At 36.8% G+C, this 16,020-nt stretch overlaps 1 protein-coding gene across 5 annotated transcripts in view; it reads left to right on the forward strand.

The window, feature by feature from the left end:
- Positions 1-16,020, forward strand: part of camkk1.S (calcium/calmodulin-dependent protein kinase kinase 1 S homeolog) — a 126,699-nt gene that overhangs the window by 92,661 nt on the left and 18,018 nt on the right. For all 5 annotated transcript variants that reach the window (XM_041583029.1, XM_041583028.1, XM_018248134.2 and 2 more), the window contains 4 exon segments: positions 11,915-12,114; positions 12,373-12,426; positions 14,123-14,196; positions 15,415-15,502. In XM_041583029.1, coding sequence (XP_041438963.1) covers positions 11,915-12,114; positions 12,373-12,426; positions 14,123-14,196; positions 15,415-15,502 — 416 coding nt within the window.

The raw sequence follows: 16,020 nt of genomic DNA on the forward strand, positions 1-16,020 counted from the left end.
AGGTGAACAGTCAAACAATGTATGGTATGACAGCTTGGTTGGAAATCAAGAGTGCTCATGAGTCTGTCCCTAATTTTCAGGAACTAATGTTTACTATTATCTTCTGCTGTCTGCTATAACCCCCCCCCCCCCCATTTTGCTGTAATCTTCTGTTAATGGAGAACTAAAGCTTAACTAAAAAAGTAGCTAGAAGTGTTGTACATTATGTTTTGGGCTTCTGTACCAGTCCAAGGCAACCACAGCCCTCTAGCAGTAAAGGTCTGTGTATCCAAAGATGCCCCAGTAGCTCCCCATCTTCTTTTATACTGATTCACTGCACATGCTCTGTGCTACTGTCACTTACTGAGCTTAGGGACCCACTCACAATATATAGTACACATAGAATATAAATGTCACAATATAAGGCTGATTAGTAATACATATAATTACTACATGGCAGCACAGAAACCAGTGCAACTAGAATCAGAATTTAATAATCAGCCATGTAGCATCAGCTTATATTACAGGTCAACTTAATTTTCTGCTTCATAATTTGCAATAGCCCTAAGCTTAGCTTCTCAACAGCTGCTCAGAGCCCATTGAGCATGTGAGTGTCGCAGACACTTTCCAACATGGTGACCCCCTGTGACAAGTTTGAAGTCCTGGATCACTGTTGCTATTGAGAATCTGAAACTTTAGGCTGGTGCAATAAGTTCAGTATATATAATATGGCATTTATAGCCCCATTCATTTTTTGGGGTTTAGTTCTCCTTTAAAGCTGCAACCAGGCACTAAAGTGCAAACTCTACAACAAAAGCAGGCGATCTTGTCAAACATGTAGACTGAATAATGCTGCAGAAACTTGGGTTTATGATATATAAAATGCTTTTAAACTTTTTCCAGTAAAAAACTGAATGACTTCTGACTTGGTTCTGGCAATTATAGGCGACTATCCCTTGAAATTGGATTACACATTTTCATATGACAATCATCACAATGTGCGAATCTCATAGATTTTTCCTTATAGAAAAGGGGGAAAATTTTGCCATTGTCCAACAATCACATCAAAAGAGAAGGGAAAAAAGAAACCGGTATGGAGGGGGACATACTGTGACAGTTAAAGGAAAACTATACCCCTTAAATGAACACTTAAGCAACAGATAGGTTTACATCATATTAAGTGGCATATTAAAGAATCTTACCAAACTGGTCTATATATTTACAGTGGTGTGAAAAACTATTTGCCCCCTTCCTGATTTCTTATTCTTTTGCATGTTTGTCACACTTAAATGTTTCTGCGTATCAAAAACCGTTAACTATTAGTCAAAGATAACATAATTGAACACAAAATGCAGTTTTTAAATGAAGGTTTACGTTATTAAGGGAGAAAAAAAACTCCAAATCTACATGGGCCTGTGTGAAAAAGTGATTGCCCCCCTTGTTAAAAAATAACTGTGGTTTATCACACCTGAGTTCAATTTCTGTACTCACCCCCAGGCCTGATTACTGCCACACCTGTTTCAATCAAGAAATCACTTAAATAGGAGCTACCTGACACAGAGAAGTAGACCAAAAGCACCTCAAAAGCTAGACATCATGCCAAGATCCAAAGAAATTCAGGAACAAATGAGAACAAAAGTAATTGAGATCTATCAGTCTGGTAAAGGTTATAAAGCCATTTCTAAAGCTTTTGGACTCCAGCGAACCACAGTGAGAGTCATTATCCACAAATGGCAAAAACATGGAACAGTGGTGAACCTTCCCAGGAGTGGCCGGCCGACCAAAATTACCCCAAGAGCGCAGAGACAACTCATCCGAGAGGCCACAAAAGACCCCAGGACAACATCTAAAGAACTGCAGGCCTCACTTGCCTCAATTAAGGTCAGTGTTCACGACTCCACCATAAGAAAGAGACTGGGCAAAAACGGCCTGCATGGCAGATTTCCAAGGCGCAAACCACTTTTAAGCAAAAAGAACATTAAGGCTCGTCTCAATTTTGCTAAAAAACATCTCAATGATTGCCAAGACTTTTGGGAAAATACCTTGTGGACCGACGAGACAAAAGTTGAACTTTTTGGAAGGTGCGCGTCCCGTTACATCTGGCGTAAAAGTAACACAGCATTTCAGAAAAAGAACATCATACCAACAGTAAAATATGGTGGTGGTAGTGTGATGGTCTGGGGTTGTTTTGCTGCTTCAGGACCTGGAAGACTTGCTGTGATAGATGGAACCATGAATTCTACTGTCTACCAAAAATCCTGAAGGAGAATGTCCGGCCATCTGTTCGTCAACTCAAGCTGAAGCGATCTTGGGTGCTGCAGCAGGACAATGACCCAAAACACACCAGCAAATCCACCTCTGAATGGCTGAAGAAAAACAAAATGAAGACTTTGGAGTGGCCTAGTCAAAGTCCTGACCTGAATCCTATTGAGATGTTGTGGCATGACCTTAAAAAGGCGGTTCATGCTAGAAACCCCTCAAATAAAGCTGAATTACAACAATTCTGCAAAGATGAGTGGGCCAAAATTCCTCCAGAGCGCTGTAAAAGACTCGTTGCAAGTTATCGCAAACGCTTGATTGCAGTTATTGCTGCTAAGGGTGGCCCAACCAGTTATTAGGTTCAGGGGGCAATTACTTTTTCACACAGGTTTGGATTTCTTTTCTCCCTAAATAATAAAAACCCTCATTTAAAAACTGCATTTTGTGTTTACTTGTGTTATCTTTGACTAATAGTTAAATGTGTTTGATGATCAGAAACATTTTGTGTGACAAACATGCAAAAGAATAAGAAATCAGGAAGGGGGCAAATAGTTTTTCACACCACTGTAAGTAAATCTTGCCCTTTTACATCTCTTGCCTTGAGCCACAATTTTGTGATGGTCTGTGTGCTGCCTCAGAGATCACCTGACCAGAAATACTACAACTCTAACTGTAACAGGAAGTGTTGAAGCAAAAGACAGAACTCTGTCTGTTAATTGGCTCATGTGACCTAACAAGTATGGTTTGTTGTTATTTTTGTGTGCACAGTGAATCCTACGATCCCAGGGGACGGCCCTTATTTTTTGAAATGGCAATTTTCTATTTATGATTACCCAATGGCGCATACTACTAGAAAAGTATATTATTGAGAAAATGGTTTATTTACATGAAGCAGGGTTTTTATATATGAGCTGTTTTATATCTTTTTATTGAGACCTACATTGTTTGGGGGGTATAGTTTTCCTTTAACAGCACTGCACCTAGTATCATTTCAATAAATCTAGATATGGCAACTTGGCGGTATCAGCCAATGAAACACTTGCTGCTTAATGCAGAGTAGCTTTTTATGGTAATACATACTGATCTACATGTGAAGACTATAGGCAGGTGAACACATGAACCCCTCTAGCTTAGGGACAAATTGAAACAGCCATAATGCAAAACTTCAAAGCTTAGACAGATACTAGAAATTTATGCCTGGTCGTTTGTTCTGATGCCTACTGAGATACAAAATGCATATAGGGAGCTTGCATGCGTTAGAATACAATGCTGAGTTTGAACTACATTACATGTCTAAATGATCTTCTAAAAGCAGATTCAAATGCATGCCTTAAGCCATATCAAAGCTTATGAATAAAATAGCTATCAGTCAACCTGGCAATTATAAAACAGTGTTGGGTGCACCTGAAGGTAAATACAATGTTTTAGTAATAGCTGTGTCAGATTTCCGATATCCAAATATTGCTTAAGTGTGAGAATACATCACAGGCTTAACAAGTTCTGCTGCATATTTCAGAAATGAACGGTTGCTATAGAAATTGATTCACAGCTGTAATTGCTGTAATCATTACAGCTGAAATTATTGGGCTAGTGTCCTATGTGATTAAACTATTACACCAAAGTGCATGGATCACTCTAAATATCACATTAGGCTGTCTCAAACCTTTATTTAATTCTGCATTCAGGACATCTGCCCCCAGTAAACACTCTCAGCAGTATAATGTTTCCCTTTGGTTACATGCTTTCATTCAATTTAATTTCTTTAAAAAAGAAATTTGGAACTTTGTTCTGCCTTTGCTTTAATTTATAGATATAAATATATTATAATGTAGGTACAGGTTCTCTAGTTAAGATCAGCAACATCTGCTGATGCAGTGTTACCTACAGTATGCCTGATTTAGGTAATTTAGATTTAATGTTTTTTGTTTTAGTATTAATATTTTAACACTTTAATATTTAAAGGGGAATTGCAAAAATAATTTCCTAGATGGAGATATGTGTATGTATGTACAGTTATAATGAAAAAGTTTGGGAACCCCTCTCAGCCTGCATAATAATTTATTCCACTTTCATCAAAAAATATAACAGTAATATGTCTTTCATTTCCCAACAACATATGAGTACTGGGGTATTTTCTGAACAAAGATTTTTAGTGAAGCATTATGAAATTAAATCAAATGTGAAAAACTGGCTGTGCAAAAATATGGTTATCCTTTTTGCTAATTTGAATGCATCTAACTGATCAATACTGATTCCTGGCAACACCAAACTGGTTGGATTAGTTTGTTAAGCCTTGAACTTCATAGGCAGGTGTGTCCAATCAAGAGCAAAGGTATTTAAGGTGGCCAATTGCAAGTTGTGCTTTTTTTTTTACTCTCCTCTGAGAGACTGCATGGGATCCTCAAAGCAACTCTCAAAAGATCTGAAAACAAAGATTGTTCAGTATCATGGTTTAGGGGAAGGCTACAAAAAGCTATCTCAGAGGTTTAAACTGTGAGTTTCAACTGTAAGGAATGTAATCAGGAAATGGAAGGCCACAGACACAGTTACTGTAAAACCCAGGTCTGGCAGACCAAGAAAAATACAGAAATGTCCTATGTGGAGGATTGTGAGAATGATTACAGACAACCCAAAGATCACCTCCAAAGACCTGCAAGAACATCTTGCTGCAGATGGTGTATCTGTACATTGCCCTTTAATTCAGCACAGTTTGTACAAAAAACATCTGTATGGCAGGGTGATGAGAAAGAAGCCCTTTCTGCACCCATTTAGACAAGCCACAGTCATTTTGGAACAAAGTGCTTTGGATTGATGAGACAAAAATTTAGTTATTTTGTGATAACAGAAAGCGATTTGCATGTCAGAAGAATAACACCACATTCCCAGAAAATGGGGCTGTGTGGCTGTGTGGCTAGTTCAGGGACTGGGGCCCAGATGAATACAATGAATTCAAGCATCAGTCACAAAGTTGAAGTTAAGCAGGGGTTGGATAATGACCCTAAACATACTTCAAAATCTACAAAGGCATTTATGCAGAGGGAGAAGTACATATTCTAGAATGGCCATCATATCATCTATGGGATGATTTGAAGCAGGCTGTCCATGCTTGGCAGCCATCAAATTTAACTGAACTGGAGAGATTTTGTATAGACGAATGGTCAAAAATAGCACCATCCAGAATCCAAACACTCATCAAAGGCAATAGGAGGCGTCTAGAGGCTGTTACATTTGCAAAAGGAGGCTCAACTAAGTATTGATGTAATATCTCTGTTGGGGTGCACACATTTATGCACCTGTCTAATTTTGCTATGATGCATATTGCATATTTTCTGTTAATACAATAAACTTTATCTCACTGTTGAAATACTACTGTTTCCATAAGGCATGTTATACATTAAAAGGAAGTTGCTACTTTCAAAGCTCAGCCAATGATAAACAAAACTCCAAAGAATTAAGAGGGGTTCCCAAACTTTTTAATATGACTTTATGTGTATGCATATAAAGTAAGGAACTTACTTTTTTATTTGTTAAAATGTTGCCTGAGTCTGGCTATTTCAATGGAAGCTATTATTTATGCATTCATTTAATGCAATATTTAAATGGATGACCGTATGTGGAACTGGTGCAACTCTATATTCAGTTATAAAGTTGTAACTAGTTTCCTCTGGCTGGAATAATTCCCTTTTTATTCCTGTGCCTAAATGATTTCAAACACTGTAAAGCCATGTACCAGCTAAAATTATTTGTCTGTGTAAACCTGAGTGTAAGGCTGCAATGCAGGGCTGATGCCTGCAGCAGAAGGGAAAGAAATGGCATGTACCCTTACAAATCACATTGTTATGGCACAGACTGCAGCAATGTGGCTCGGAGTACATTTTCAGACAGACATTTAAATTCAAGCTGGAGGCAGACAAGCACTTATTCAGTGCATTCTCTGGATAAGGACATCTGGGAAATGATACTGGAGTTCTTTGTTATCATTTATGATGATGACAGCTCACAGACACCATCTGAATCTTTACCAAAACTTCTGGTGCTTCCTCACTTAGTCATTTATTGCATAGCAGCATCAACTTGATTCCTAATGCCATAAAGAAAGTCTTTTTACCAGTACCCAAGGTTCAAGCTTTGTGAAACAACTCACCAACACCAATGAACCTTGCATTAGTATACTAAATCTTGCAAGACTACACTGCTGTATGCCTACAGTAGAATGTGAAAAAATAGACAGTACCTTAATACATTACATTATTGCACACAACTGGGGGCTGATTTATCAAAGTGTGAATTTAGAACTCACCACAATAAAACTCACTCACTTTCTATTCAATCCTATTGGATTTTTAAAAGCATATTTATCAAATGTTGAACTCCACGATTCTAAAAATCCCATAGGATTAAATAGGCTATGGATTAAACATGGGTGAACATGGTCAGATTGGGGGGCTGGAGCCCACCAGAGCTGCTGTCCCAGGGCCCCCTCCACCCCCCACTACCTGCTGTGCCACTGCATCAATGTGCATGTACACATGCATGTATGCACGCACTCGCACAGTGTTTTTGCCGCGACCTCCTGAAAAATGAAGGTCGTGGCAGGAAGAAGCCTGCGGATCTTGGCTGCATGGCCCACAAGAGCCAGGGGCCCACTGAGTTTTTTTCCGGTGTCGTCGCTTGCCCAGTCCGTCCCTGTGGGTGAGTTTTTCTAATCTCACATTTTGATAATTCTGTGGGGAAGTATTCCACAAATCAATGTCCTGTGTGTCTAAGGGGCATATTTTTAAAACTGTTTAAAATGTTTTACACATAGAAATAACTGTACAGGTAAAAAGCCAAGTAAAATAAATGCTCCTAAATGCTTCCCATGCTGGAATTAACAAATTAAAATTTGCCACAATGAAAAACTTGCAGAGAAAAAACACCTATTAACTTAAATGCATTTGGACAAAAAAGTCACCATAAGAAAAAATGTCCTTTGACTTTAATGGATTTGGAGCGAGAAAAATTGTTGCATGCGTGAAAAATGTTGCTGCCCATTGACGTCAATACATTTGAATTTTTGTGCAGTTTTGCAAATTTTTCAGTGAAGTGAACTGGGACAGATTCACTCATCACTACACATGGCTCCTCATATGCAAAAATTGCTTTTACAGATTTATAATTGCACATGGTTTTGATAAAGAGTGATTACCTCTTAATTTAGGCAATAACTCATAAATTGTTTCTTCTCAGACTAATGACTAGACTAGTGACTAGAACCTTAGACCTGTAAGGGTATATCATCCTGTCTTCAAAGTCTGTCATGACAGTGGCTTATAAAACTGTACTATAGCAGATATACTATTCATTATCATAAATGAGTTTATAAGTGTCTATATTTTATTGCAAGAGAAATAATACAACAGAATAAATATTCAAATATTCAAGCATAATCCAAGATGTCCTCACAGCACCAGCCATCTGCTAGGCATTGTGTTGGTTAGTTTGTGCGGAGAAAAGGCTAAATTACACAAAATAGCCAAACCTTGCCACTGTGTTTTGTATTGGCTGTGGTACTTGTGGGATAAAACTGTGCATGTTTGGGCACCCTTCTGCTTGTTCTTGCAAACATTAATTCATCAAAAGTGCATGCCATACCAAACAACCAAAGGTGCATCCTACTGCCACATGGCCCCACACACATACATAGGGGTATCAACATTAGCTAATGCAATTGTTATGCTATTATTGATATTCAAATAGAGCTTTTTCTTCTCTTTTGAGTTCAAATTAAGTCAAACGTGGCATTCCATGGTCTTTCCTACCTCTGTTTAAGAACTGTATTTCATTTGTTTATTGTTATAATGATAGAGCATGCTCCAGCAAATGTGCCTGTTGATCATCATGACTTCTGCATGTTTTGTATCAGTTTCATTAGAACATGACTCAGCAATGCAATTCTGTTGCTAATCTGTGCTCTCAGTGACATACATGAAAAGCAATGGCATTTGATGAAAACTCATCTAAGGAAGTGCTGTATCGTGGTCTGCATCCAGGCATATATAACTGGAGCCCTTGTGTACAGATGTCTAAAAACATAACCAAAGGAAAAGCAGAATAATCGAATCTGGGGGAAGCAAACAGAGTAAGATGCTGGGCACATCTGTCTCTTGTGTCCACATCTTGTAACCTCATCTCTCACTCTGTTCCTCTTGCTAAAATTAGATTAGATTGTGTTGTGTGTGTTTGAATTATCAAGTAAAGAGCATTGAAAAGCTAGCAGGTCTAGATTTCCCATAGCCTGTGTATAATGTGTGCTATTTGATAAGACTTCTTCTGGCTATACATAAATAAATTAATATTGAGTGATTTCATATGCAACTTCTTTATTTTATACATAGGTCATGTAGCACTATGTTTAAGAGGGCTTCAAGAGCACATTTATGTAAAACTACCAACTCTTCACAATGGTTCAAAATTATGCCATTGTAATACTATTTTCTAAAGCTTTTCCTTTCATCCTATATATATTAAACAGGCTATCCCTCGATTTGCAGCTATTGTAAGGTCAAAGAGTCCTGTCAGAGCTCAATGCCAGATCTAAGGTCACTAAGAGGGTTCAGAAACTAATTAGCAAGCACTGGCCAGCTATGTACTGAGGTATTTAAAATCAAGTTTAGCCAGGTGTAAATTACCACCCTTGCTTTTATTTAACGAAAGCAGCAAATGTTGGTACATTCTGGTTATAGTGTATTTCTCTCTGAAAATCTGAGTAAAATGGGTCTTTCCAGACATTGTTCAAAAGAACAACTTACTTTGATTAAAAAGTTGTTTGGAGAGGGGAAAACATATGGAGTAGTGCAGAAAATGATAGACAACTCAGCTAAAATTATCTCAAATGCTTTAAATTGGCTACCAAAACTTGAGATACGGATTAAAAAAAAGGGAAAACTACCATTCCAATAGGTAGAAGAATAGCCAAATGGCTCCGCTATTGATCAGCTCCAGGAAAATCGAAGAAGGTCTAAAATTACCTGTGATTACTGTAACAATTAGAAGATGCCTATGTAAAGCCAAGCTATCGGTGAGAAGCAAGGGCAATGTCCCATTGTTGAAAAAAATGTGCTGAAGAGGTTACAATCTACCAAAGAACACATTGACTGGCCTAAAGAGAAATGGCGTAACATTTTGTGGACGAATGAATGCAAGATTCTTTTTTTTGGGTCTAGGGGCTGGGTCTAGGGGCTGCAAACCGCTTGTCAGATGACCCCCAAACACTGAATAATATTTATACAACTAAATATTAGTTCAGTGATACAAAGGAAAGCAAAATCTTGAAACATGTTTCAGTTTATACAGTTAATGTTTGAGTTTGTAAAGAAGAATGCAGACACTGCTTTTTTTTTTTTGGAACAGCCTTATATTCTCTTTTATTCACTTTCTGTAAAGGAATAACACAGATTTGATATTTTTCTTCATGCTCTTATTTTGAATAGAATGTGCAGTGTTCCCAATGGATTTGCATGTATGGAATTAAAAGCTATTATAAGGATTTTGAGTTGTATTCACTTTTTTAAACACACTGTTATTCTGAACTTTATCCCATTTTGTAAACTGATAAAACTATATGAACATTATACATGGGGAAAAAAAACAGCAATTCATTTGAAACCCCATAGTTAAATATCTATGTCTCCATGGCAACTGAGTATGATGAAGATAAGTTTCAGTGCCAGGGAACTTTTTATCTCTTGATTCCGAGACTTCACATACTCAAATTTCAGTACAGGTATGGGATCCGTTATCCGGAAACCCATTATCCAGAAAGCTTCGAATTAAGAAAAGGTTCTCTCACATAGACTCCCATTTTATCCAAATAATCCAAAATCTTTAAAATTATTTCCCTTTTCTTTGTAATAATTAAACAGTGCCTTGTATATGATCCAAACTAAGATATAATTAATCAATTGAAAGCAAAACCAGCCTATTGGGTTTATTTCATTTTTAAAATATTTTCTAGTAGACTTAAGGTATGAAGATCCAAATTACAGAAAGATCTGTTAACCGGTAAACCCCAGGTCCTGACCATTCTGGATAACAGGTCCCACACCTGTATTTCAGTGTTTATTTAGACATTTTCTGCATCAAAATATTTACAACTGACTACCTACTGCTTTGCATTGTTATCAATTAGCAATTTTAAAATATAAACATAACCATCGTTTTCATGATTATAATGGTAACTGTACCTAGGAATTGAATTTATTGCTGTTATTGATATGACAGAAGTTGTAGCCTCTTTCTTACTCATTTTTTTCCCATAAACCCCTTCGGCCTCAAAAGTATGTTTTTGACTAACCTTTCGTTACTTGCTACTCTCGTTGTGAACTATTGTTAAAATGTTTAATGCTTGTTATTTGATCATTGTGCTTTGATATAAAGCCCAATAAGTATACAAAAAGGAAACACAGATTTTTATCATTTCCTTTAAAAAATAAAGCAAAAATCATTCCCAAGGCTCAAGGTTAGGCAGCTCTCTTAAAGGAGCACAAAGTTAAATGGCAGTTTATTGCCAATAGATTAGCCACAATGGTGCAAGCTATATTTATTCTGTACAATTCTTTACCATACCAGAGTAAACAGCTCTAGAAGCATTATGCCTGTTTAGGATAGCTGCTGCCATATTAACTTGGTATGAGTCTCTCCCTGCTTTTCATAGTTCTGGGCTCAGATTAAAGCAGAGAGAGGGGTGAAGGGAGGGGGAGAGGGGAGCAAACTGAGCATGCTCAAGTCTGTAGCCAGAGGTTTAAACTGAAAGAAGGAAGTCTGATACAGAAGCCCATGTGTACACACTAGAAGGAAAAAAATGCAATGTTTCTTTTAACAGAGGACTCAGAGCAGCACTACATTGAGGCTTTACTGGTGTATTTATATAGACCTTTCTAAAATCTTACTTAGTTTTAACCTTTCCTTCTCCTTTAAAGAGATACCAACACCTGAAAATAATCTTTTTCTGTATTTGTCATAACATTGTTTTTGAATGCTTTTTATAATTTTGCCATAAAAGTATTCCCCTGATGCTTTTACATTACCTTTCTTACAAAAACTGAACTATAAGCGAAAAACAATCAACATGACCCATAGAATACTTTTAATGCAGATTAATATTTTGAAAAGAACATTTTTAGTGTCAGTATTACTTTAAGGGGCAATGTAATAATTAATAAACCTGGAACAAACTTTTTACCTTTACATACATAACCCCAGGTATCTAAATTCACTTTCTGAGGCGCTTCATGCCTTCTTTATTTTAGAATCTGTCCTTTTCACTCCTGATTTTAATTATTTGGCTGTCATTTTGAAAGATTTGCATGAGTTGTTGTCTCCTAGGAAACTAGGTGTTCATAAATTACCTAAAGTTACATTTACTCAACATTACACACATAAGTGTGCAAAGATATATTCTAAACCCAAAGAATATTGGACTTCTTTTCTTTTTGTGAGTATGGTAGACATTTATTTATTTATTTATTTATTGATACAGCTTCAGCAAGTTACACTGCACCTTGAAGTCATTTTATAATAATCAGGGGTCTTAAAGAAAAGTTAGTCTCGGAGCAGCTTGCGGTGCCAAGGGGTGCCTATTCATGTGCTAGGTAATAACTGAGGTTTTCATATTGCCTCTGCCGTTTATTTTTAGTGCATTACCAGAAGATCATTCATCGGGATATCAAACCATCCAACTTACTGGTGGGAGATGATGGACATATCAAAATAGCTGATTTTGGTGTGAGCAACCAATTTGAAGGCAATGATGCGCTTCTATCAAGCACTGCAGGGACGCCTGCCTTTATGGCTCCTGAGACACTTGCAGATTCTGGCCAAGGGTTCAGTGGAAAGGTATGATCTACTGCATTATCCTGCTGTTTGATTCATGGTCAGTATAGGAGCATTTTAAACAAAGTTTCAAATAATAATAGATAATATAACACTGTATTGTATCTCTGTTTGATGTACCACCCCTTTAAGGGTGCTACTTGCTACAACTCTTTCTAAGATCTTTAGGTCCTAGACCCATCCCATCTACATATAAAGTAGTGGCTTAGTTAAGTTTGGTTGTAATTCTACTGAATGATGCAATTGCTGTTTATCTTCTAGGCACTTGATGTGTGGGCCATGGGAGTAACCCTTTATTGTTTTGTGTTTGGAAAGGTAAGTTTCATGTAAATTCATTATCATTGGCAGCGATTAGAAATGTGGCTGCCTATACTAAAGTATGATTAAGAGAGGGGGGTGGAGCTGTTACAGGTGAATGTGGGACAATAGGGGAGATGTTTTTAAGCAGTACAGTAGTAATAAAATGTTTATGAAGGTGTGTCTCAGCCCCTGCCTATATCTGTTTCTGGTGCTGTACAAAAATAAACATATAGTGATAATACTGCACATATTTAAAAAGTTGCATTTAACTTAATTACATTTTATTGTTATAAGCATCATCAGCTGTACATTAAGGGGCATATTTATCAAGGGTCGAATTTCGAATTGAAAAAACTTCGAAATTTGAATTCAAAAAGACCAACCAAAATTAAGTTGAAGTTTTTTTTTTGGTCGAATAGGTCTGTTTTAGATCGAATAGGTCTGTATTCGGCCAAATTCGAATTGTATGGATCAAAGGAATAGCGCATTTGATTCCCAAAAAAACTGTCCATCAATTGACTCCAAATAGGTTCTAGGAAGTCCCCCATAGGCTAAACCAGCAATTCGGCAGGTTTTAGATGGCAAATGGTCGAAGTCACATTTTTAAAGAGACAGTACATGATACATTTCGAAATTCTAATTTTCGATTTTTTTTCAAATTCTAATCGAATTTGGACTATTCCCTAGTCGGAGTACACGAAAAATAGCTCCAAATTTTTTTTTTTTTTTCATTCGAAAATTCACCTCAACCTTTGATATATCTGCCCCTAAAAGATTTTCACAAGGACCTGAAATATATCTGTTTCTTTTTCTGACCAGAAAATGTTTCTTTGTTACTTTTACATTCTGGTTGGTTTCAGGCCAAAATAAGTTTAACGCTTATAAACTGCACTTATATTTGTCTAAAAAAGTTAGGAAGAAAAAGTTATTAGTGCACATGCAAGATATAAAAACATAGTACATGTTGGTCTAGAATTCAGCTCTATGTATTAAAATAACAAGATACTAGCTACTCGTTAGAAATATTCTTATTAATAACAGAGAACATTTCTTTACAAATAAAATGAAAAGGCAGATATGTAAGAAGCATGACCCCTGCTGAGCCACTTTCATCCAGTCCTTTTGTCTGATTGCGTGACTTGAGTCCTGCTTTGCTGCACAACAGAACGAATTCCCGGGGTCATTTCCAAGTATGAATAGGGGATATACATTTTGAAAGGGAAACTTTGTTGTACAAACTATTCAGAGATCTATAGTATAGCGGAAATTACTGTACAATATATAGTTTAGTGGAAAGTACTTTACAGTGTTTAGGCATCCTTCTAGAAGCTGAGGGGGGATTTAAAATAAGTGTATTAGAGTACTGTAAAATATTTGTATGTCTTTGTCTAGAAAAATATTCCCATAATATATTTTTACACTGTATTTTTATCAGTAAGATATTGTAGAGAACTGTTTGGCAGTTTTTACTTAGTCAACTTTACCTACCCATCATTTAATCTATCATAGTGTTTCCATTATTTATAGTGCCTAGTCAGGTAAATTCAAAAGAAAAAAAATTGTGTTTGCAGCTTAAAGACCTATAACTTCTACCCAGACCTGTACACACAGATTTGGAGCTTATTAAATGAGTATGGTAACTAAACTGCACAAAAGCAATTATGTTGGCCTGGTTAGATTTGCAGACTAAGAATCTTATTTCCATCTTCAGTGTCCGTTTATGGATGAATTCATTCTGACTTTGCATAACAAAATCAAGTACAAACCAGTGGAGTTTTCAGAAGAGTAAGTAATTCTAAAACTATTGGATTAAGCCTGATATCTCTTACCTTGGTGGGTATATCAGGGGGGAAAATCGTCTCACTAAGTTAGACATACCCGTAGAGATTTTAATTGCTGGAAATGGAAAGGTATTTTCTGGAGATGTGTTGCCTGCAGCCGCAGCAAAAATATTGCTGGAGATAAATCTCCTGAAATCTGCATGGCCAGCTTAAGTCAGACATGCGAGCAAGGAAACATGGGGGAGGGAATAAGGTTGCCATTACAGAGCTTTTTCACTCACTGACATCATTAGGTTATGTTTATGCGAAAAGTGCCAGTGGCTCTTCAGACTCTGCCAGACATTAAGCAGAGGAAGTGAAGGAAAGGAAAGTGCTGGAGATGTTTTGGTTTTTGAAGAAACTGCATCTAAAAGGTATGCTAAAACTGCAGTTCAATTTTCAATGCACTTCAATCTTCAATTTTTTAATATACAGTATATAGTCATATTAGGCTAGGTGAAAAATTAAGGTATATGGCTCCTTTAAGTTAATAGATTAGTCTCTTCTTTTAATGAAATGTGCCTCCTTACTGCAGGGAGCACTCTTAAAAAAGTTCAACTTTATGGCAAAAGACTCACGGAATGTTCTTTAACCACTGGGTGTGCATCTGGTTTATTTTCCTGCTCTTTTCTCATATCTCTGTAAGTGTTAAAACAAAGATGAGACATTCCTGTACATATTTGGCAATGGTAATTCTAATATCGTAGCAACGGTAGTCCAGAGTGTGTGACCAACCCAAAGCTGAAGCTTTGGTAGAGCTACAGTATCTATTGCATGGGCATGATTAATATGCACCATTCCCAGAACAAACATGGTCCCTGGAAAAGAAAAAAGTTAGGGTTCTGCTGTTTATGAAGATAAGTAAAGAGCACGATAATTCTAGCTCACCAGTGTTTGGCAATATTTCATAAGTTGTGTGATGCACATCCTCATGGTGCAGCTATCTCTGCTGTACTCTGCCCTGATAGAATTTGGCTTCACATACAGATTTGGGGAATCTTGGACTGGGATATATAATTCGGAGGCCTCCTGTACCAGCTTATGGCATCTTTCTGCCTTAGTATTATTTCTCCCAAAAATAATTGTAGTCCTATATTTCATACTTACCTAGGTATTATATTAACATCTACATTTATTTGTCAACTGCATTTATTAAATAAGGATATATTTGTTTGTTTTCTAGACCCTCAATAAGTAATGATCTTAAAGACTTAATTTTGAAAATGCTGGATAAAAAGCCAGAAGATAGAATATCTGTTCCAGAAATAAAGGTGTGTATTCTTAGATGATAGTGTTTTATAAGTACAAGTTAGCGATCCGTTATCCAGACAACTCATTGTTTTGCTTTATAAAAATATATCACAACCCAACCCACACTATCACACAGAATAGGTCAATGTTACTTTAATAATTATATGCAAAACGTTTCATCAAAATCAATAAGAGTGGTTTATTAAATTAATTAGTACACATAGTATTAAGGCATTACAACTGTTTAAGTATATTATAATAAAAGAGTTAACATCAATACATCACCGGATATTCTAACATCACTCCACGGCTGGGGATTCTGCACAGGAGGAGAATTCCGGGAATCTCACAACGAGACGTTGATCAGGCGTCTACCAACAAATTATCCCGTTCTCCTCCTGGAAATCCCCTTCTTTTATTGTCTTAGTTTCAATACACGTGATTATTCATGCGCAGTTGTTACAACATATTACATCGGCTCGTGCATCATGCACGAGCTTCATTATATTGTGCTATCTAGTTACTATCTTACGGTTAT

This window comes from Xenopus laevis, chromosome 2S (assembly GCF_017654675.1).
Source record: "Xenopus laevis strain J_2021 chromosome 2S, Xenopus_laevis_v10.1, whole genome shotgun sequence".
NCBI lineage: Eukaryota > Metazoa > Chordata > Amphibia > Anura > Pipidae > Xenopus > Xenopus laevis.